The sequence below is a fragment of the Lepeophtheirus salmonis genome, chromosome 2, assembly GCF_016086655.4.
Source record: "Lepeophtheirus salmonis chromosome 2, UVic_Lsal_1.4, whole genome shotgun sequence".
Taxonomy (NCBI): domain Eukaryota; kingdom Metazoa; phylum Arthropoda; class Copepoda; order Siphonostomatoida; family Caligidae; genus Lepeophtheirus; species Lepeophtheirus salmonis.
Genome location: NC_052132.2, coordinates 33,645,010 through 33,669,920, shown reverse-complemented (window position 1 = coordinate 33,669,920; position 24,911 = coordinate 33,645,010). Strand labels below are relative to the sequence as shown.

Genomic DNA, 24,911 nt, shown 5'->3' with positions numbered 1-24,911 from the left:
ACATTAGAGTAACTCTTAATGTCGTTATTTATTTATTTGAGCTCTCTTCTTGCCACAACTGGTTGTGGCTGATCCAATGAAGCTTCATGACATCTAAACTGCTCTCCTTCAATACAATTCCAATGGTTAAAACTCCAGTGTTAAGGCTTTACGCCGTGTGTAATACTCGAATCCAACACACATAAATATATATACAACATATGGATCTAAATAGTAAAGTCACTTAGAGGAGGTCAACCTTTCATAGGTACATTGAAGCTACATATGTAGTAGTAGGCATATCTAATGAACGACAAAGGGTCATGGAGTTTATAAGCAATAAACATATGTAATATACCTATAAATTACATATAAAAGGTCAAACCTTGAAATTAGTTTGTTCTTTCCCCTTCTGCTTGAGCAGGAGTCCAATATTAATAATAATAATGATTTTCTGTAAAGGCTAAAAACCATTTTGTTTTATTTCTAATACAACGGTTTGGAAGGGCGTAGCTATCAAGTCTAGCACTTGTATATATTATGTACGTACAGCCCTAGATACAAAAGTGGGAATTTAAGGAACAATGTCCATTAGGATGGTAAGTTTGTCAACTTTTTCTCGAATTTTTAGATAGTACATCATCTAGTTCAAAGTTTGTAAGGAGACAAATGGTTATTTATCTCGTCAATTAAGATTAAAATACAGCATTTATCATTAATTTGTATAAATTAATTAGGATAGACATTATTCAAACCTAGATAAACATTAATTAAGGGGTTTTTTTTTCCCCTAAAGCAATCCTATGGAGCAAAATGAGAATATAACATAAGAAAATTTTGATCTTCCCTTTCCAAAAATGTAAAAAAAGGATGCGCACTATACGCAAATCATCAAATTTTCCTAATTTTTTATCTTTTTTTGTTCCTTAGATCCATTTTAAAAAGACACTTTTTCAACACTTTTTAAGGGTTACAAAAATGTCTATAAAAATTATTTTATGCAAAATAACGATACATATCTTTTTAGTATCCATATTCACTAAGAAAGTGTTTTTCCCTACTTTTTTTTAATAATTTGATCGAGATGTGCGACCTAAAAATGACCTAGTAGGACAAAGCCATTCGGCATAGGTCATTATCATACCATAGGACAGATTTTTCGAAAATAGCCGTAATCGAAATTCGGAAAAGGTTGAAAAATCAACCACCCTAATGTGATTATAAATGAAAGAACCATTGGAGAGAGTCAAAAGTACATACAAAATAAGTAATAATTTCAGTTTTAGTGTATAGCATTAGGAAGACTTTCTCTAGGTAATTGGCTCTGAATCTCTTTGAGGAATTTACGTCTTACATCGCTTTATCATCCAGACACCAGTAGTAGATAAAAAACAATTAAAATTATTAATTATACAAACTAATCCCGCTGAGTTTCAAATTATATTGTTGATATATTTCTTGGAATTGTTATACTGGGTCAAGCATTATTATTTACTCATGCCTATTATGAAAATTTTGATAGGTTAAGATTCATTTATTTACAATGTTCCAAAGAGCAATGTTGTAGAACACGTCATTCGCTGTTGATTGCTAAAAATGCATTGTCCTAGACCCTACCATGAGCACAGAGTACGAGAAGAAGATTGATATCGCAGCACTCCTTCACACGGAATTGTCCCAGAAGACCATCTGGGAGCCTCGAGGAAGAGGCTTTACAATGTTTCCAAGCGGATGAAGGTCAGGGAGACCTCAGACACTATCCAGGAACAGGCAGGAAACCCTCCGCGTGTCTGTCAACCATCTGAGGTCGACATTCAAGAAAAACCTAATTCCTTAATTGGGTTTCATGACAGATGAACAAGTCCCCATTAGGGATGTCCACGGCTCGAAAAAAGGCAGTAGGGAACAGGGAACCTATGGACTCGTTGTGATCTTTTCTGATGAGTAGTCATTAACTATTGACCCTGTCTTCTACAGGCAGAATAATCGAGTAGTGTCATTTGGGGGTGGAACTGAGGAGCACCGATATGTCTCCTGCAACAAACACCCTGCTTTAGTGATGATGCTAGATTTAGTTGCATCCAACGTGAAGGCCATGAATCCAGTCTGGTTCCTTTTAGTATATAATCTTAAGGTTGATGAGTAAGTCAAAATTCTGGACAACAAAGTTACCCCATGGATCAAATCCATCGTTGGTAATTCTCCCTGGGTGTTCCAATAACATGGAGCACCTGCCCAAGCCGCAAAGAAACCCCAAGAGTGCCTCCAGCACAACATGCACTTCCGGACAAAGGGGTTCTTCGTGCCTTTTCGGACCTCAACCACCTAGACTATTCCATTTAGTCACAAATTGAGTCCAAGGCCTGCAGGAGACGCCACAACGGTGCCCGCGCCCTGAAGACCTCCATCAACAAGGTCTGGGCCTCTATGAGCCTGGGGAGCTCGCCGTCAATTCTGAGGGCGGATACATTGAATAAAAACATTTTTTTTTTTTTGTGTGTGTTTCAATTAATAGTTAATAAACTTGTGTACTAATTCGCCCAAAATCCTACCATGTACTTCAATTCTTTGTGTGCTAAAATGGGTAAATAATAACGGTTGGACCGGTATGTTATATGTTGTGTTCAAGTAGCAACTTGAATCGAATTTGTCATCCACCTTTTGTTTTATTTCCACTAATTGTATTCGTATTAATGCCATTTTTGTTTACTATAGTTTATACTATTGAATTTTTTGAATGTTGATTTCCATGGCGCGATTTATTTTATTCAAATTCCACGGCTACATAATGATTTAAAAATTGATTTGTTCATATCTTCTGTTTAGTCATTCATTCCCATCAAAATTAAGTAATTATTCCAGAGCGCTCTCTACCTTATCAATTCTATGAATTCCATATCTTCTTCGATCGGTGGTGGTAGATTTATGTGAATTTTTACTTCGGAGACACTTGCTCATGACCTTCCTTCTGTGATCTTCACAGTATCTTTACTTCCCTTATGGTTAATGAAGTTTTCAAACATTTTCTCCATGAACTGTTTCAGCATTGAGATTATAGATCCCCGACTTGCAACTCCTACATTTTGTTTAGCTTTTGAATCCGATCCATAAGTGATTGATTTTCTATTTCAAATTCGCTCTTCGTCGGCATCTTTTTTTAAATATTTAATTTTTCTTACGTAGGTTTTCTCAAAGTTCTTCCGAATACTTAATTTCCGTTGGTCTGGACCGTGTTATGTTTCATTTATATCTAAGCAAATTATCTCAAGCCCTTATTCAGAGTATTAATATATATAACAACATTTTTTACTAAAGTACACAAGTTGGGGGAAAAAATGTACCTAATGACACCACGAAAAGAATTAAACTTAGTTCCACAAAGTGCTTACGAGGCTCACATGGCAAAACTCAAGCCGCTTATTAACATATACGTCACAAACAGATAGACAAATATCCATATGTATATTAGATAGGACAGAACATGATAAGTAAAGTTATTTTATCAAATTAATTCAAAAAGGAATTGACAAAAAAGTATTTGTCCTTTGATAAGGCCGTGATATTATACCTAATAGTTATTTTTGCTATTTACATATATACAAAATTGTCTGATAATAACTTCATTTTAATTGATACTATGCTTCAAAATATTGTAATGCTGATCTCGTCCCAATTTCATGGAAATATATTGAGGCAAAAACTCTTCCAAAGTACACTGACTCCTTTGTATCAGCCTCTACAGTGCTTAATCACAAAACTTGATTAGAGGTCTTTTTAATCATCAAATGTTTATTTTTATAAAATAAATAAGTTAATTAATAATCAAGTCATTCCGTAGAAAGGCTCAAAAGAATAAGAGACTATTGATAAGCACACAATTGACAGAATGAGACAACAAATGTCGTCATTGCCACTACCATATTAAAGATGAAGTTTATAAGACAAATAATAGTCATTACCCCTCATAACATACTTAATCACCACAACTTCTTTAGTAATGGAAGAAGGTGGAATTTAATATCATACATATGTACAAGGAACAAGAGCCCAAAGACATTATATTCTATCTACATATGTATATAGGAATATAGATGACGTATTTTTAGTTATGTTCTCTTTAAATAAAGAAAACAAACTTCCTTCTGCCCTTGTCAAATATTGAAATAAAGGACAATAAGATTATAAATACCTTGACATATTTTTTTAAATTTTAAAATAACCTTTTTTTTTTCTTAATAAAAAAATGGTCAATAATCCTTTTTCTATTTTTATAAATAAATCTTCCTTAACAAATTATACCCAGCCGGAAGGAGAGCTCCTTAGCTGTCATAACGTTTCATTAGATCAGCTACAAGCAGCTGTGACGAAGGGGAGAAGGAAATAAACTAGGACATAGGTAAAAATTACTCCAACGTTGACCCTCAATTCTACTCTGAGTCTTTTTGTTTTAGATTGACTACATAGGGACAAGAAAAGTAGGATAATTCTGAAGCGTCAGAAGGATTATAGCCATTGTCAAAACATTATTTTTTTTTAAATTTTTTTTTCAAAATAAAATTTTTTGGAAAAAAATTGAAAAATCTACAGCTAAGAAATGTAGGATAATTCAGAAGCGTCCTAAGGATTATAGCCATACTCAAAAAATTAAATTTTTTGTCATAAAATTCAGAAATCCACAGCTGTCCACGATAAATTAAATTTTTTGGAGATAAAAAATCAATAATTTAATATCATATATTAAATTTTTCGAAATAAAAATTCAAAAATAAATTTATTTTTTGGAGGAAAAATTTCATAAATCTATTGCTTGACTCAAAAAATTAATTTTTTTGGGGAAAAATGACAAAAATTAAATATCGAATATATTTTTTTAGAATAAAAAAATGCCAAAAATCCATATCCATTCCCAATTTTTTTTTTTTTTTTCGAAAAAAGTTTCAAAAATACATAGCTTTTCATTAATATTTTTTTTTTTTTTTTTTTTAATTTCAAATATTATATTTTACGGAATAAAAATTTAAAAATCGACACCTATTCACTTAAAATAATTTTTTGGGGAATAAATTTCATAAATCCATTGGTAGTCCCAAAAATTTAATTTTTGGAAAAACATTTCAAATATTTTTCTTTTTTTTCTTCAAATATTTGAATTTTTTGAAAAAAAAAAATCAAATATTCTATATTTAGGGGGAAAATTTCAAATATTCAATTTTCTAGTAAAAATAAAAAAATCCTTTTTTGGGGGGGTTGGGGGGGGCCTATAGCGGACGCTCCTGTAATTCAAGTAAAATATATTATTTCTTCCATTGCAATGGTTCATCTATGGCCCATACTACGTAAATATGGAGTGCAACACGATGCAAGAACCTGTTTTTAATTGATGTAGTGTGTGTCAATAGAAAAAATCTTGAACAAAAATCCCAAAAAGAAGAAAATCCACATATCGTAAGCTTAACAAAGAAAATAAGTTGTTTTTTTTCGTGACAAATTGTTTTTTTTAGCGTGTAAAATTAAAACACGAAATTGTTTCAGATGAATTACTTTAGAAATATATTAGGATAAGATATGTAATTAAAATGTTAGTCTTGGAGGTATAAATTTTTGACTCAGAGTATTGATGTACATAAGTCCTTTCAATTTCATTTTAACATCCAAACACATAGTTCATTGTATTTTCTAGACCAAACTTTTCCTTTGGACCGATTTTTTTTGTTGGACCGAACTAATTCGGTCCCACAAAAAATATAACGGTCTGAGACCGGTATAGGATTTTCCAGACCGAAACCCAACACTAGTTTTTACGCATTTGTAAAGAAAAAAATAATGGGAAAATAAAAAAGTAACTCCATATTTATGTACAGAGAGATTTCAATAATATAACCTAGCGGTGTGTTAAAAAGAAGAAATCGAAAATGAACATGGTGGTACCCCTGACAATTTGAATAATATGGAGAAGAACAGCTTAGCTAGATAATAAACATTTCTCAAATCTTTCATCATGAGTGAGCAAGAAGCAAAAAGTCACGAGGATCTCAGACCTTCTGGATGCCAAAATTGAGGTGGCAGAGATTATGGGCATTGGTAGGTGCTTCATATATATGAAAAAGGATGGAAAATACATCTCAAGGAAGAAGGAAGTGGGGGACACAACTTGAAAAGGGATTCTGAGTTTCTGGGGGACCTGATAAGAAGATCAAGATCGTGGCGGCCGACGGCAAGAAGATGCCTCCCTTCTTTTTTAAGACTGGGAAGAAAATCGGCCAGGAGACCTACTACAATGTGCTGAGGTTCACCCTACTGCCATGGCTCAAGGACACATACCCAGAGGAAAACTATTTGTGGACCCAAGATGGTTCACCCTCACACACATCGGCCAAATGCCAGAAGTTCTGCGCCGACAACATGGCTGATTTTTGGCACAAGGACATGTGACCATCATTTTCGCCAGATTTGAACCCGTTGGACTTTGCTGTGTAGGGGACTTTAGAGAGGGAGACTAACTGGACATATCACCGAACGAGAACTCCCTGAAGGCCGCCATTGTGAAGGAGTGGAACGACTTGTCGGAGAAGTTCATCATCAACTCCATCAAGGCTTTCCACTTCCGTGTGAAGGCTGTGATTGCTGCTGAGGGCGGTCATATTGAGTGAACATGTTCACAAAGGTATTGTCTCAAAGTTTTGTTTAAAAAAATTTGTAAATTATTGACATTTTTCTAACATCAGTCATTCCGCCCAGTTTTTGCTTCCGAACCCTGTAGTTTGAGTAGTCGTAGTATGTTAGTATCATATTTTTCCTTCTAAAATTGATTTTTTTTTTTACATTATAAGTTCAATAAAATCTAGTTTTTTTGGGATTCTTAAAGCTGTAGTATTATTCAGTTCATTTTAGATTTAAAATATTGGTACGTGTTGTCATTTTTTTAATTACAAGCAATTGCTTCATTTTCTATAACTTCCACGGAAAATTAATGAAAAATAATTTCCGTTGTTCCTCTGACAGAAGAAATCAATGAATAAAATTAAACTTTGAACAAAAAGCTAAAGGATAAAGGAACAGAAATTTAAAAATATTGTATAAAATAATTGTCAAAACTAATTGAAAATTGGAAGTCCATAAGTATAAATATTTAATGAAAAAGGTAATTCCATATTGCCATAAAACCTTTATTTAATTTATATTTTGGTCATTTTGGCAAGCAAACATTTTCTGCAAATGATCATGCAAAGTTATCATATTTATTGGGTATATGTATAATAGGAAAAGTCGTCTTATTTTATGGCGTACTTGTAATGTTATATAATTTGAATTAGTTGTTTCAAAAAAATTAATTATAATGATGATTTTATTAAGTTTTATCTACTACTTTCAATGTACTGAATTTAAGTTGTTTAAGATCCCAATTGTAGTCTTTTATGAGCACACAGGAAATTTGATTCAGGTTTCGAATAAAATTCAATTAGTAGAAATAAAATTATAACGACAACTACTATGGAAATGAAAATGTATTCCTCAGATTACCAATTCCAATAAAATAAGCCAGTCAAAACATACACACGATTTACATCACTACTTATGTCTCTCAAAGGCCAATACTCCTACTAGTCATTACTTTATACTTGGATATTCTGTCTTCAAAAATTAAATAATAATGACAAACGAATTGTAAAATAAAAAATTGCTTTGTTATCAATCCTCAATTCTACTTCGAGTCCAACAAGGTCTAACAACCAATCCTCAGAATTACTCTATGCACCAGTGACTATTTTATATTTATTATTCTTTCTTCAAGAATAATCATGACAGCTGTTCTAAATAAAAAATACTTTTCCGGTAGCAATTAAAAAAGGGTGCGATCTTCAAATTTCATATTTTTTTAACCTCTGCTCGTACATATCTTCAGGTGATAGTTGGGAGCAGTCGCGTAACCAAAACTATATCCAAGGAGGAGTGAGTGCTGTGATACAAGGTTTTTCTTTGCGGCTTGACATGACATTTTTATTCTTTAAATTTGATAACAACTTTTTTTAGAAGCTACAAATATATATATATTTATATTTATAGAAAAGACAATTTATTTAACGTTTATATCCTTTGAGTACATTTAAAAATATACAATTGTTAAGTACAATAATTTAGAATGTGATGAAAATTCTGCAGTTTTAGTAGAATAAAGTTTAGATTATGCTTATATTTCAGTTTAGGGGATGAGAACAAGGATAGTTTTGGGTGGACACGATCCCATAATGCCCAAAGATATATAAAATATGTGCAGAGCGCCTTATCCTAGTAGGCAATCAGAAGAGGCTCTTTTATTTTCCAAAGCTTTTATCATTGTTCTTCCATTCTTGAAGAGGAAACATATAAAAATAAAGTAATCACTAGTTCGTGTGCTCAAGAAAGGTGAAGAGGTTTTTGATGTGTACTCACTTAAGAACTTAATTCAGGCTGGACGCCAACCCAACTTATTAAAGGAATAAAAGCCAGATGACTCAGGACGGGGTATAATCATCGACCTAGATAATAGCTGGATACTCAACAGGCAAAGAAAAGGAGAGTCAACTGTCAGCTGATATTTTATGTTATATCTATGTAATAAAAAAAATCCAAGTAGTAGTATTATTTATGTAGTGTTCAACAGCTGAAATATGAGTCGCTCTTTTTCTCCTTGTTATTCAATAGGTTATGCATTCAGTAGTTATTATATAGGTCTGTGGGTATAATTCAAAAGGATATATTAGATAGTTCCACTAGAATCCCACTGCTAAGTAATATAAGATCTCAGGCACAGGGATGTGACCCAGCCCACGGGTAAAAAGGGAGTGACCATGTAAAAGTTAAACTTGATTGTAAAGTGTTAAAAAGGTACACAATGTTTTAACTAATATAAGAAAGGATTGACAAGACACTACAGGCTCGTTGGGGCCCTATAAGTGTAAGTCCATGTTGGACTCGTAGTGAAATTGAGGATCTACATCGGAGTAATTCCACCCTATATGCCCTTGCTAGATAAGGGATGGGATTTGTGAATATTTCCTTCATCTTCCGAGTCATGCAGATGATATAATAAAACGTCATGATGGCTGAACTACTCTGCTCCCAAACATTCTTCAAATTGTCAGGATTACAGCTTTCATCATCGATATGAAATGTTTTATGCATCACTGTGCATTAGCAATGATGTATAAAAGGTGGGATGTATGTAAAGAAAAAACTAAGTATAGCGATTACAAAAGGAAAAATAGTTGATGCGTGTGCTCTTTCTTCTTTTTTGCTGATTATTTAATAAGTCGTGGGTGCTTTAACCTCACCTTCTAAAAGGAGAATTCTCGCCTATCTTTGGTGTAAATTGTTTTAAAAATGCATAATAAAGTAAATATATATTAATTTAAATATAATCTCTGAACTATTGCTATTTTAAATGTAGATGGTTACCCTCTTTATAGCAGTAATTCATTTCTTCCCTCCAAAATTATATAACAGAGAGCTGATATTAATAAGGATCTTAATTCAGGTGTACCATATGTCTCACTCCAGCCTTTTCTTCGCACTTTTACAACAAAAAAAAACAAAAGAAAAAACATATCCCTTCCCCCTAGCTACGACTAGTGTTGTGTCAGTCCTTATATATTCGATCCAGTCCAGTCTTGTGACCGGTCCCTAAGACTGTCGGCCCTTTGGACTGCCATAAAAAAACTGACTAAAAAAGAGGATATAAAGTTTGCTATCGTCATCAAGGAATTAGCTATATCCGTTTTAGGATTGATATACAAAGGACTGAACCGGACGAACCAGCAGTCTTCAGTCCTAAATAAGGACCCACACAACATTCGCTACATCACTTTTGAAGTGAAGTTAAAGAAAGAAGAAGAATCCAAATCCGCATAAAGATAAAATTTGATCCAATATGAACAATGCTGACGTCATTGTGAGACCCCTCTATATATAGATAAGTGTGTGAAAAAAAATAAAAATGTATAAGACCGAAATAATTATACATTATATATATTAACTATCCGCTGTGGAAGGAAATAATGATTGACAGACATGATGTTGAGGTGTTAGTGATGAAGAAGTGAGATAAAGTGTTCTGTATACCGCTTTTTTATATATACATAAATATGTATATATAACCCTACGCGTTGTTGAGAAGATTTTTAGTGGCATGGATTGAATACTCACTCACACAAAGCAATAAATAAATAAACTCAGACGGATTTTTTTATTTATTCTTTACCCCCCTAAAAAATGTATATACCTATATATTGATAAGGCCTTTTTTTGAGAGGAAAAATAAAGTACCTATTATTTTTTATTTATTATGTAACATCAACATGTGTATGCAAAGTGTTACTTGTCTTTCTAAACTCGTAGGAGGAGGTTTCACTCCCATTCTTTGGCTTTAATCCATAAACGCCAACAAATGTTTTATGATGGATTTTTCAAATAAACCTTTTAGTTTAACTAATAAGAGAGCTGGGGAAAAAACCCTAATGTTGCTCATCCCTCCTGAAAGCCCTTTTAAAAAGATGGACTTTTCCATTTACAAAGTACTTTCTTCAACTTTAACGAATCTCACAAAAAAGTGTACAAATTTGTTTTGTTCGGTAGTTAGTGGTACTGGGATCCTGACACTCGGAGCTATAAGTCTGTGTTCATATGGTGTGACTCTAAGCAGATCTGAATACATTTTGAGTATATTTTCTATTATCTCTATAATTTATCAGTATAAAACTACATACTTACAAAACAAGCCAATTGCATATTTAAGTACCACAATGGAAGAGACCTCCAAAAGTTTTATAAGTTATAACATTAAAAAAGTTTTTTTTAAAATAATATTAAGGAAAATAGTCAACTTATGGGAAGAAAAACCAAAGGACTTAATCCTTAAGTGTTTATCAGAACTTTATCCCTCTATTGCCTGGCTATATATAACTATATATTTAGACCTAAAATGCATTAAAAATATGTTTTGTTATTACATCATTATAAATACAATCATATTTCCATATTGAATGTAGATATACATAAAACTATTAAAATGGAATGAAGAAGATATTTATATCTTATTATCCTACGAGTATCGTCCCTAATCAAAAAGTAAAAAATAATAATTGTACACATATGGCTATTTTAGGGATATTCCTCCCCTATTTATTCATTTAATTTAGCTCCAATATCAGTGTTGATCATTGGCAGTGTGGAATGGGCATATTTAAAAAAAAAAAAGAAACCAAAAATCAACATCCTAACCCTAAAAATTTGAAGAATGTTTGGGAGGCGAGAAAGATGACGTTTCATTACATCAGTCTTTTATGAGCAGACAGGAACATTCAAACAGGGTTTGAATATAATTGAAACTATTTAGGAAAGGATGTTCACTACACAAGAATTAAATAATAATGACAACTGCTAAGGAAAAGAAAATTTGTTCTATATACTACCAATTACGAATTAAGGGACCGGCTAAAAACACACCGGATTTACACGTGTAATCATTGGCATCTAGTATTCTTCTTAAAGACATTTGATGAAGTTTCATCAAGAATAATTGGAAATTGGTTCATTTCATGTAGTCAAGACAGGAACTATAACCACCTTCCAAGATGCCATCGAAGTGAGTGAAAACTCTCTATATATCATTCAATAATTGTTGGGAATGGTTCATAGCTTAGCAGAAGCTAATTTGAATTCAATCAAGCCCAAATCTGATAAGGGTTTAAATAAGTAGAAAAATCGAGAGCTAACAAGAGTGTAAATGTGTACAGCGTCATCTCATTTGAATGTAAAACATACTGTGTATTGGCATGATATTTATAATAAGTAAATAAATAATATGCAAATTGCTATCTTATCTCAAGCCACCAATTCCAATATATACTTGAATGACGAAATTAACTATAAATATATAAGCATATATTGTGAATCTGTAGTTCCATATATTTGAATGAAATAATAAGCAATTATAATCTTTTTTAAAGTTTTATACATAGTAATAATGATGATAATATAATTATATTAAATATTTGTGTAGAAAAATAAATCTATGTAAGTAAATAATAGTTTGTGGATCCAGACTCTAAATATGTATGTACGTGTAGGGGTATAACATGACGAAAAGAAGGTGAAACGTACAGTTTATACGGTGTACAAAAATAATAGAATAATTATGAGGGGAAAAAATATATGATAGAAATCAAAATCGTTGAGAGTAATAATTGTTATTATTATTATTGATTACTGGAGTTTCTTCTGGAGCGATGGGGAGGAGTAGGAGGAACAGGGGATGGTGTTGTTTTACCTCCTACAGGAGTAACAGATCCCGGTCTCTTCATTCTCATAGAAGAGTAAGGAGAAGCCCCTCGTGAAAAAGACATGGATGCATATAAAACAACTCCAATGTCCCGATGACCTGCCTCCATAGCCACAGCAAGTGCCGTGAGCCCATCGTTATCTTTAGCATTCACGTTAGTATCAGATTGTAGTAACAAAAACTTGACAATTTCCATATGACCATGCTCAGCAGCACACATGAGAGCAGTTGAGCCATCTTCATCTCGAACATTGATGTCACCTCCAGCCTCTACCAGGAGACGAACCATGTCAAGACGTCCATGGCTAACAGCCAACATTAGAGCTGTTTGACCATGCTGAGAGGCTCGAATGTTGACATCCCCTGCGGTAAAGAGACGCTCAACGACGGCCTTATGAGTTGAATTGTTGATTTGAGCCAAGGATATAAGCATTATGCAGGTGTAGCCTGCCTTGTTTAGAATATTAGGGTTAGCGACTTTTGAGTCCAATAAAATGGAGACGACATCAAAGCTTCCATGAGAAACGGAGTAATGAAGGGCAGTATTTCCGTTCACATCCATTAAATTCACAACACGGTCCAAGAGATCTTTGGACATGTCCTCAACAAAGTCCAAGTAGTCCTCTACATCCAAAGGATTTGATGACTTTGTACTTGAAGTCTTGAACCACTCTTGCTGGACTATATTGATGGCATTTGTTACTTGTGCGTTAGAGCGGGAAGTGGAGGAATGAAAAGAGTCCTTGAGGACTTTTAAGGCAGACTTCATTTCCTGAGAAGGTTCAACCTTGATTCGATTCTCATCGATGGGAGCGAAGAGAGCTGCTCCCGGAAGGGGATAGGATGATGCCTTTTTTTTCTCGTGATTAACAGATTCCTCAGAGATTCGAGTTGCAGCCGCCACTACTTTGATGGCTTCTTCCTTGCCCATCTTTCTTTTCAATTTCTCTGCTAGTGAGGGCTGCTTAGATTCCACACCATTCCCTAACTCCAACTCAGATACTCCCGTTGTATGCTTTGTGTATGTATTTTTTCTGACTACATTTCTATCGGGAGTGGCCAGTTTATCGGACTCTTTTGGGTACATTTTTCTGAGGGCGGGTGGAGTCACGACACGAGGAATCATTGAGGGTGTTCCTCTACGTTCCTCGATTGAGTTAGATGATTTTTTGGATTCACGAATCTCAGAGACAGAAACTGCTTTTCTCTGACTAATTGGACTCAACTTAGGAATGAGGCTCCTTTTCTCAGAAGGGGAGTAGGATCGGGTTAAAGGTGATGGGATGCGTCTACTAGTATTACTATTAATGGGTGGCGTTTGCGGGTGCGGAGGAGGTGTTCCTATGTTACTTCTTCTAGAACTAGGAGGACTCAACGGATTACTATATGATGGACTCAAAGACTTTCGTCCCATTGAAGGTGTAAGAGAGGATTTGGATCTTTGAAGCAAAGGACTCCTTGGACGGTAGGATTGTTCAATGAGCGAAGAAGTCAAGTTACTAGTGGATGACGCGGATTTTAATTTAGAAACATCCGGATTTTCTGGGATGGGACGAGGAATTTTTGAAATCCAGGGTGTATCCGGAGATGGGGGTTGAACTTGAAGCGACAACTTTTTTTTCTCAAGACTTGAACTTCCAATCACAATTCCTGTAGCTGCTGTTTTGATGTCCGTGTTGCATTTATCACAAAGATTAAACTTAAGTTTTTCTTGGTCAGGAGTTGTCAAGGGACTTCCAGGTGCTGGAAGTATAAATTCCTCAGTTTTGAGAGGTAGAACCATAGTACAAGTTCCAATAGACTTCATTACAGGAGAGTTAGCAGATGTGGATGTAGTTGACATATTCTTTTTAGGGAGTTCATCTGTCATTGTTGAGGCTGAGCGACTATTTTTACGACTCACTGAAGGAGAACTTGTGGATGTTCGTCGAGAGTGACTGGGGGATCCAATACGACCATAGCTACCTTTTCTAGATACAGGTGGGGTTGATGGTAATTCTGCTAGAATATCAGCTACTCGGGGCGACTCAGTATCTTTATAAGCAAAATCCTCTGTGTCAGTTTGCTTGGAGGCTTTTATGACCTCCACCCATTTTTCAGTGCACACACCTACGTTTCTACATTGGAGAGGAAGGACAGGGTCCTCATAGACTTTACAATCACCAACACCAATAGAAACAGTTTCAATTCCTTCAGGCTCCTCCGGAATAGGTGATGGATGATGATGATGATGATAAGACTGACACTCAAAATCACTTTGTTCAGGTTGAGCTTGGGTGGAAATTTCGTAGGTTGCAGGCTTATATTCAACAAATTCTGCTTGAACACCGACACTAATGACAAAGGGACAAATATTCTCCACACCCACTTGACAGCTACTATCAACTTTTTCGAAGGGTCCTCCCCGTATTACTTCTTCTTCCACTCGAGCCATTGCTTTTTGCAATAGTGGACACTCCATTAATTCTTCTTCAGTTTTAAAAACAGCTTCTTGTACAAGTTTTTCAGACTCTTCCCTCGTGATGATGTCCTCCATTGAGAGCGTAGTTTTCGTAGCACGAGTGGATGTCCGAGGTTTTAAAGTGTTAGTACCTCTGGTTCCAGTTGAAACGTCCTTCGTATTAACTCCATGATCCCTCATACGAACCGACTCAGTATTACAAGATGAATCCGTTGTCTCAGGAGGTTTTTTATGCTCCGTGATACAGAAATTGAGTTCTGTTCGTTGATCACCAGGGAGGGGTGTAGATGCAAGATTTGAACTTCCTTGAACACGACGATTTAAGGACTTGTAGTCAGTGGGTGATATGAGAGAATCATCAGAATTATATCCACAAGAGTTGGAGCGTTTGTGACGTTGATATGAAATGAATTCTTCGGGATTCAATTTATTTGAGCTACCATAGCCATATGGACTCTCAGATCGAGCCCTTGGCCGAGAGCTGGGATCTACGTAGTGATAAAATGATGATCTTCGCTTAGACGTTCCATTTGATTGTTGTTTCCCACCTCCAACAGCGTAATCCTCTTCCTCGTCATCCTCCGTATCGTAGAGCATATCCACATCATCAACAGCACTATTATTTCGATTCCTACTGAAACTTCGAGTCATTTCAAGTTCTTTTTGCTTGAGTTGAAGCATTAAGAGTCGTTTTTCTTCTTTAAGAACACTTAGTTTCACTTGCATGACTGGAATGGCTTCAACCTGTTTTTCGTAGTCCTTTAATTTGGCCAAGGATCTCGCCATTTGTTCACGAATGTTACGGAGTGTACTTGCACTCATTTCGGAGCTAATGCTTATAATGGAATCTGTTTCCATTCGATCTTGTAGATGAGCGTTATTGTTACTACTACTACTACCATGAGGAATCTCAGAGTTACCTCCGTGGAATGATGAAGTTGAAACAGAAGAAATAGAAGAATTGGAGGATTGACGCATCATTAACTTATCCTCTGGATCTCGAGAAGATCTGGGGAAAGTATTATTGTTATAGAGTCTCCTATCTGTAAATTTCGTTGTTGTATCTGCAATACAGCGCTCAAAGTCACGAACAGCATCCTTTAGAGCCTCTTTCATAAATTGATCTCCATAGTTTTGTCGTCGACGCTCCTCCTCAAAATCCCCTCCTTCATCCTCATCCAGAACACTTTTTTCGGAACGAGAAAAGGGACTCAGTCTTCGATTTGCATGAGGCAGATCTCGGATAAGTCTTTTTTCCCTATCCTTTTGTTCCTGTTTGATGCCCATAAGAGCTTCAAGAGTTTTCCTTTGGCGTCGCCGAGTCCTTTTTAAATCCTTGAGCCTCTCTATATTTTCCCCATTCACTAGTTCCTCAGAGCAGAAACGAAGAAAGTCCAGATCCATATGATAGCCGAAGGGGAGGGGGATTTCAAATTTACGGCCTCCAATGGAGGTTGTGACCGTTGGAGAGACGTTGTTGTTGTGTAGATGGATGTAATTTCCATTGGTGATCTTCATGGTGCTGATCCCTTCGTCTTCTTCTTCCTCCTCTTCGGCCAGTGAGTTGCTCCTCCTACTATTTTGGTGATTGATATTAGAGGTAAATGCGGAGCACTTCATTGTCTATTATCAGAGAACTTGGAAGGAAGGATTCAATGAAAGTACATTCGAAATGTAAACAATCCCTGTCCTGCCTTTCATTGCTTTTGTTCTGATTTGTGCAAATAATTTCCTTCAAACACAAATCCGCGATGTCAAACAGCCTATAATATTACATTATTTTAATGATGTTTATTTGGAATCATACATAAAATAGTAATTATTAATGCAGAGAGCATCCACAGAACAAAACTCTTAAGAGCTTTACCCATGTAGTATGTTACCTATACACATTAATTATTATTAAATATACAGGAATAATAACAGTCGTCCAAACGAACCTTTACTTCCTAGACGAAGGAACGCAACTCTTCATCTCTATAAAATGATCTGTCCTTTCCTCAATCCAACACACCCACCCGACCAAAATAAAGAACTATGATTTCACTCACACACCACACTATTAAACGATCACTATTGAGGATGGGGTGGCGATGGATGAGGACGAAACTATTTATTGTGTTACTAAAAGGAAGGACTATGCAAGGAATCAACTACATACCCACTCACCTTCAATCAATCGTACACTAGAATTCCTCGAGTTAGTTGTTTTGTTCTATCTACTATTATTTTTTTCCTTCTGAAAAAGAGCGTGTGTTTGATTGTGCTCATGGACCGACCTTCCGTGAGGTGGTGTACGTACATACTATTGAGTAGGGGGAGAAGAGAGAGAAATAGAAAGAGAGGGCAAAGGAGCTGAGGGAGCAGAGAGACGCGAACATGCACTCGGAGCGAGTTCCATCATTTTATATTATTATCAGTATTATATATGGATTCTTTAGTTTTTTGTATTAATATATATATCCATCGCCTAATGATCTTATCTTATCGGATAAAATTAAAAGTGCTAGTGAAGAATTTAATCATTTTCCAAGCAAGACGTCATTTCAGAGAGTGCATAATAGTCTATAATTTATGAATCAAAAAGAGATGGGAGATGTTTCACTCCTGATCAAACCAACTGCCACCTACACAATATATTACTCAACGCAACCTAGCATCATACATTACTTACTTCAATGATATTAATAGCTATTAATAAGTTACATAATTACACTAATTTAAAAGCTACTTATTGTGATCAATTAGACTTTGTTCTGATATGTAATCATTCAAGAGGGAATCAATGAACCGCAGTATGAAGCAATCACGACAGCTAACGTCACGCGATGGAAAATCCGTACTTAAGTTGTACCTATTAAATATGTATGCACCTTAATTTGACAATTTCATCACAGATTCAAAGAGACTAAAAAGTATACCTACTCATTACTTTTATGCTCTTGTTATTATCGTTATTATTATTACTCACTAGCTATTTTCCTCACGGTAAAATCACGAATTTATAAATTATATTACTATGTCAGAAGTTTTCTCTTTCAAGAGCTATTATTTTTATTTAAGAGATCACGATTTCTGTTTCCCTTCTTATCCTATTCATATCCCTCAGCTCCTCACTCCACTCACTATGCATGTATATATGAGGTACTCATTCTCTGGAATAAATGTGGTAATGTATTAATACCACCACGAGATGGCTGATAATAGGTATTATTCACAATCTCTGAAGATTGAAGCCTGCATCACCTGATAGATGGAGGAGATTCATGGTACATCTTTTTTGACAGGCAAGATGTCACTTTTTAAGATACTACAGATGACGTTACTAATTCATTTTCCCTCATGACGAATGAAACAAAATAATGATTGTTAATTCAGTTAAAAACGTGAATCCCTGGAGGTTGTATAGTTCGTAATAGACTAATATTCAAGTATACTAGACGCCACTAGACGATTAAAAAGTTATCCTATAGACAACTCTGTTTGGATAAATATTGATAACTTGTTCTTCTGAACGCCACTTGGTTTGTATCTTTGGTACAGCCTCTTATAAGTACTTTTCTACTACTCTATATTGAAATAAGGAGTGTATATGTACTGAATTTGTTCCAAAGGTTATTTAATGAGTAAAAACAATCTCTAGGGATCTTGTAAAAGAAGTAATCATACTAAACAATGAAAAGGGTTTCTTGGAGTAAAAGAAAAAGGATGGGAAATCACGATGGAGTCAGAATGAAGAGTTCAAAATCTATTTAACACTTTTTGAGGGTTTTAAAAAAATTATCACACACAAAATTGGCCCAAGTTTCCAGCATCAATGAGCCATGACAGCTACATATATTTAGACCTTCATTTGCATACAATTCAATTTATTCTTCTCATATATATATTATATCCCAACTTCTTGGCAATGATAGCAATAAATAAACGAAGTGTGTCCAAAGCTTAATTGATCCATATTCATTTCCCTTACTCATAATCTAGAGAGTTCCCTGTCATGAGTCGTCTCACATTATAATTTATAATAACTATTATTAAATAGAGCAGTGAACTATTTAGAGTGTGTACTGGGGGAGAAAATAGTCTCAGGATCACCAAGTAAGTACAACAATTATGACTTTAAGTTCTGATTGGTTGACAGTTTCTACTACGCCAAGTTATTTTTTTGTTTCGCGTTATTGTTCAATATGGGATTTTGGTGAAGAAAAATTACATTTTTATTCTCCTTGTGCTCTATAAATGTCCCTACCCCTCTTTTGATCGACATTGCGTGAATATATAAACATAGTTGAGGTACGCATTTTTAGGTTTTATTAACATTTCAGCTGTCTTCTTGCCTCTTTCATTTTTAATTTAAATTCTTGTTTGAACCTAACTATGTCATTTGTACATATATATTTCTGAAGGAAATTTGCACGTCGTAGAGTTTGAGAACCACTGATGTGGAGTACATCTCCAATCATAAACTTGATTCCAAGCAATCTATGATGTAGTATTTGCAATGTAGAAATGCATTCTATTAACCATGAATCATGACTCAACTTTTGGTTAAGATTGTAACTCATAAATATAAATAAAAAGTTTTAGTTTCCAGACTTTTATATGTATATTTTTTTAACAGTCAAAGAAGCTAAATTTCACTTTTGGGTGTACTTAATGCAAGCAATATATTATGATTACAAATTATAAAAATCCAACTCACTCCCCTCAAAATAAATAAGTGTCGAAACGCATATTAATGATGACTCGCTTGGACTTGAAGCAAAGTACGACGAATGGGGGATGTGGGCGGATGAGTCCTCCTTCTGATTATTTCTTTAACTAGAATCTTTAAGAAACGATGAAAGTAATAACAATAACACACGGGGGCGGTAAAAGTGAAAACTGTTGTGTTTTTTTTTTTTTTTTTTTTTTTTTTTACATTCTGTTTCTTAATACTTCATCTACTCCGGCCCATGCATAGTTTAATGAAAAAGTCTTACATTGATTTCTTTTTGAACAAAAAATATAAATAAATAAATCTATTTATAGGCTTATGAGTTTGAAAGAAGGAGGGTTTAAAAGACACACTGTGAACTATGACTAGACTGTCCCGTTGCCGGCTTAATATCCCTCAACCAGTGGCGTCCGTAGAATAATATTGGGGGGCACCCAGCAACGGAGCCCCACAATAATGGCTACACGGTGTTTATATTCGGAATACATCTAAAGGATTGAGTATTTTTTCTTAAAACAGTTTTCTCAGCTGAATCTAATGAGCACACTTTCATAAACATAGCTTTGAGTAGGTATGTTAAACAATTTCAAAAAAAATAGATTTGAAGGCAATAATAAACGTTAATTGATGTATCCTTTTCTTCTGATTTGAGTGATGCCAATATTTTCTATATTTATTCGAGCGCACAGAGTGATTTGATTTTTTTTTGTCTGACAGAAACTACCACTTCATCATCTCTGCTTCTTTATTTCTGATTCAATTTTTCGACATATACTATCACATAGATGGTTCATGTCAGGTTCATAAAATTTCGTCAAATGATAGTTGAAGACTCTGAGAAAATTTTACAAAAAACAAAATTATTATTATTCCAATCTTCCCCATCTATTTGGAGTGTCTCTACAATGTTGCTAACCTACCAAGATATCCGAGTTGCCAAGACATTGAGGTCTAAGCTTTTTCCAGATATAAAATTGTCACCCTGTATATTATGCATTTTTAAAACAATTCAGACCAAAGATAAGCGAGAATGCTGTCTTGAGAGGAAGAAGTTATAACTTTCCCTGACCTTTGAAGAGCCTTAAAAATGTCCAATTTCAAAAAAATTAAAATGGCTTGAACTATGCATGAAACAAAGGCATGAAAAGCCACAAACTTTGCAAAAGTCAGTTTTTAGACTGTCTGCAAAAGAAAAGATCTTTGTGCAAGAAGGAAACAATATTGGCCCGAAAACACGACAGTCTACAGTGTGTACATATGTTTGTTGATGGGGTTGTAAACATCAGTTGGCTTGACTCTAATTTATATTATATTAAAGAGTTAGTTTTCTAAAAAAAGAAGTCTTACTTCCTCTTCTTTTTTCGAAAAAATAAATCCTCATTAGCACTTCTCGTTAAAAAAAAAACACACACACACAAGCCAGAAAAACCTACCTATAATAATAAAAACATTTGTTGTTGCTGTTGAAATAAAGACTATATATAAAGAGAGAGAGAGAGAAAGAAAGAGGAAGGAAACGCATATGCAGGGAAACGACAACGACTTAGAGGATCTTGGAAGCTGCTAACTGATTTTTTTTTTTTTAACTTCTTTCAAAAAATACTTCCTGTCGCGTTCTTGTACATGATTATTATTTAATAGGTTTGGATTCGAGTCAAACTGATCTGTTAGCACAACAGTCAATGGTCGTGTAAACTCGAGTTGAAGCTTTTGGGAATATCCACATGATATAACTTTCTTCTTTTAATAAGAATGTAGCTATTTACTGTTCATTTGCATGCTAAACTGGTCATTTGACTAATCATGACTAAAGATAGAATGGATTCACATTAACTCGGATCCGAAAAGGTTCGGCACTTCAGATTTTAGTAACATTTTACTCAAAGTTCGGACCAAAACAAAATAGGATCCGGATTTAAGTTACATTTTTACTGATTACTGATGCTGAAACAATGAATAAATCGATGTAATTACATTCAAATCATCATTATTCGAATTTTTCTTGTTATAATATTGGAATAACCACACGTTGCAGCTGTTTATGTATATTTTACTCAATGCACAATCAATTTTAAGATCCGAGAAATCCTATGAATCTTCTTAAAGATCCTTAAAAGTTTAAGTACCCAAAGCCTGTTTGGATCTAAGATCCTTTTGGACAAGACAAGTTCACTTATACCATACCATACCTTTAATCATTACTCCAACTGTTTGAAGTTGTGATAATTATTGAGTAAAGATGAATTTACCTACAACAGCAAAAACTGGAGGGAGTTTAGGTAACTTTCAGAAAATTGTTGGCTTTAGTAGATTCGAGTTTTATTTTTAGTTCAAGTAATACTCGAATCCAACACTAATCATATTTACCATACAGTACACACTCCAAAAGAAAATCATTCACCGCCGTCTATCGACATGTTATTATTATTGATTGTTCGTCTAACCAAGGAAATGTGACCTACATTGTATGTATATAGGGTACAAAATAGATGAATCCGCAAAAAGTGTTATTCAATACTCCCGACCCAAATATGCGTTCATACTGAATAATAACATGTACATAGGTTTGGTTTCGAATCAAAATTTTCGAGTTCCTGTTAGAACAATATTCAAATCACAAAAGCAAGCTAGAAGGATTTTTATCTAAATTGAATCTGTATTACTTTGTATTCTTCAACTAATATAACTAATCATTGTTCATTTCCATCAATAAATCCTTCTGATAAATGTTATGAAGGCGCTCACAAATTGCACTACTTAAAATAGAAAATAATCACCGTCCAGGGGTGTCTGCAGAATTATATATATATATATAAATATATACTTTTGAGGGCTTGGTTTTTGGAATCTTTTGAATAAAATATCCAAATTAAAATTTGTCTAAAATCAAAAGTACTCACAGAAAATTAATTTTTGAATTATTAAATTTCAAATATAAAATTTTTTGAGTGGGCATTTTTGTAAGGAGAAGGCGGAAGCAGGACAGGTGGTACTACTGAATTTAAATCATTGTTATATGTAGAAAATGAACTATTGCTATCTACATATAAAAAAGCTTTAGTGGAGGAAAAATATGATTAATTATATTGAAGTTGATATAATTATTTTTATCATTATACATTTTTAAAACAATTTAAACACCACAACGACCCATTAATAATGAGGAAAAAAAACAACTGCAACAACCGTTTTTACTTTTTTAATTTATAAACTTTTCCAAAAAATATATAATGCAATTTTCTTTTTTTTAATAAAACAACAACTTTTCTTTTAATTTTTTTGACAGTTTTCCTATGATCAATGCTGTAGAACACATCATTGGCTATCGATTGCTTTGAAAAAATATTGTCTTAGTCGTCACCATGAGCAGAGAGTAAAAGAAGAGGGCTGAAATAGCAGCGCTCTTCTGCCCCGGATTGTCCTAGAAGGCCAGCAGACTGGTCCCTCGAGGAAGACAATTTACAATGTCATCCATGTACAATTTGCTCATTGTGACGACTAAGAAAATGTTTTTTTCTTAGCAATCGATAGTTAATTATGTATTCTACAACATTGTTGCTAATCGAAACATTCTAAGAAAACGACTCTTAACCTATCAAAATTTGTATAATAGAGATGAGTAAATAATAAAGCTTGGCCCGGTATGTGGAAATGATTGATCAGAGTACAACTTGTATCTCAAATTAATAAGGACTACAGAATTTCATTGACTAATTAGTACTCAAACTTATCTAGTTTTGAGTAACCGAGTTCAAATACAAATATTTCGAGGGATTTTCAGTAAATTTTCGTCAGCTTTAGTGAGTTGAGTTTCGAGTTCGAGTAATCCTTGAATCCAACACTACTACACAACAAAATGATTCCCCTCCTCTCTTTTTTGAATGGGCTGTACTCTCAATGTAAGAAGGGTTCGTCGTTCTTTCATCGTAAAATATAGTTACAATTAAAAACAATAATGATAAATAATAGAACCGCCGCTACTGATCATTCAGACTTTGATTAAAGGAAGGAATGATCTATAAATACATACAGAACCTACTTATCATCATTGTAAATAATTATTGTTATCCTTCAAGGCTTAAATGTCATTCATTTTGCATTCCATCAAAGAGTAGAATACATACTAGTGTTAGGGTTCGGTCTGGAAATCCTAGATCGGTCTGAGACCCTTAGGGTATTTATTGGAGCGAATTAGTTCGTTACAACAAAAAAAACCGGTATGGATCGGTCTCATATACAAATTCGCTCTAAATCCGTTCAAAGGAAAAATTCAGTCTAGTTCGGTCACAAAAAAAATCGGTCTAGACCGATTTTACTGATAAATTGTTTATAACTTGACACCATATGTTTTTTTTTTTTGAAGTAGAATGACGTTATACGAAGTTTAAACAGAGATAGCTCGGATTAATTTTCGTCTCTTATATGTATACAGTATTTTTTCTAGAATTTATCGTGTACTTTTGAGATTTTTTTGCAGTCGGAGACCGCAGTCTGGACCGACAAATAAGTCCAAATCAGTCTAGAAAGAATCACTTAAGACCGAACGGGAAAAAAATCGTTGCTGGACAGAGTCTCAACACTAATAGCTACATACGAGATGTGTTCAAAAAGTAATGTGAATTTGTATTTTTAAGGAAAAATAATTATTTATTCTTCAATATTTATGTTGTCCATTTCGAATTAATCTCACTCAGATATAATGCATTTCTGCCTAGGCTTAGTCCAATACTTGTTTGTTGTTTTTCCTTATATAGTATTAGAACAGTGGTTCTCAAATGGGGTACCCCCATTTGACCACTGTTGGGGTACTTGAGAGTTTGAAATAATATTTTTCAAGTGGTACATAACTCGGAAGTGTTCACGGGGCTGGAGGTGCTGCAGCCCCCAAATTAAGGAATTTTTGTTTTTGACTAGAAAATTTAATATTTTTTATTTATTTTTTTAAATACAATATTAGAAATTTAATTAAATTTTCTATGAATAGCTTTGGATTTTTAAATTTTTCTCCAAAACATTTTATAATTGCAATTTTTTATGAAAAAATTGAATTTTTTGAGAATACATATGGATTTTTGAAAATTTTGTTCAAAAAATTTATTTTTTGTGAATAGTTGTGGATTTTTTTTTTTTTTAATTTAATATTTCTTATTATTTTGAAAAAAATCAATATTTCTTTTTTTTTTGAAAAAATTTAATATTTTGAAATTTTTTCCAAAAAATTTAATTTTTGTATTTCTTTTAAAAAAGTTAATGGTCGATATTACCTTCTTTAAGGATCGACTAGAGGGACTGGACCGTGATCTTATATAAGGACTGACACAATCCTAGTCTACGGGCGATTATTGGCGCCATTTAAACAATAACATTTCCTCATTCCTTCAGGTTAACAAATCTGTTTATTTTATTCTATGACTGCCGAATATATTCATTCATCAATT

The 24,911-nt window shown here is 34.0% G+C and overlaps 2 protein-coding genes across 3 annotated transcripts in view; both read right to left on the bottom strand.

The window, feature by feature from the left end:
* Window positions 1-24,911, bottom strand: part of LOC121113603 (tubulin gamma-1 chain) — a 101,442-nt gene that overhangs the window by 55,170 nt on the left and 21,361 nt on the right. The gene's annotated exons all lie outside the window — the stretch shown is intronic.
* LOC121113600 (uncharacterized) lies at window positions 11,902-23,625 on the bottom strand. The gene is made up of 2 exons (XM_040707426.2): window positions 16,697-23,625; window positions 11,902-16,519 (listed from the first exon to the last, which is right to left on the bottom strand). The coding sequence occupies exon 2, from the start codon at window positions 16,374-16,376 to the stop codon at window positions 12,213-12,215; it is 4,164 nt and encodes a 1,387-aa protein (XP_040563360.1). The 5' UTR covers window positions 16,377-16,519; window positions 16,697-23,625; the 3' UTR covers window positions 11,902-12,212.

What these genes read in the sequence shown, in the direction of transcription:
- LOC121113600 (XM_040707426.2), bottom strand. Translation starts at nt 16,376, where the DNA reads ATGAAGTGCTCCGCATTTACCTCTAATATCAATCACCAAAATAGTAGG.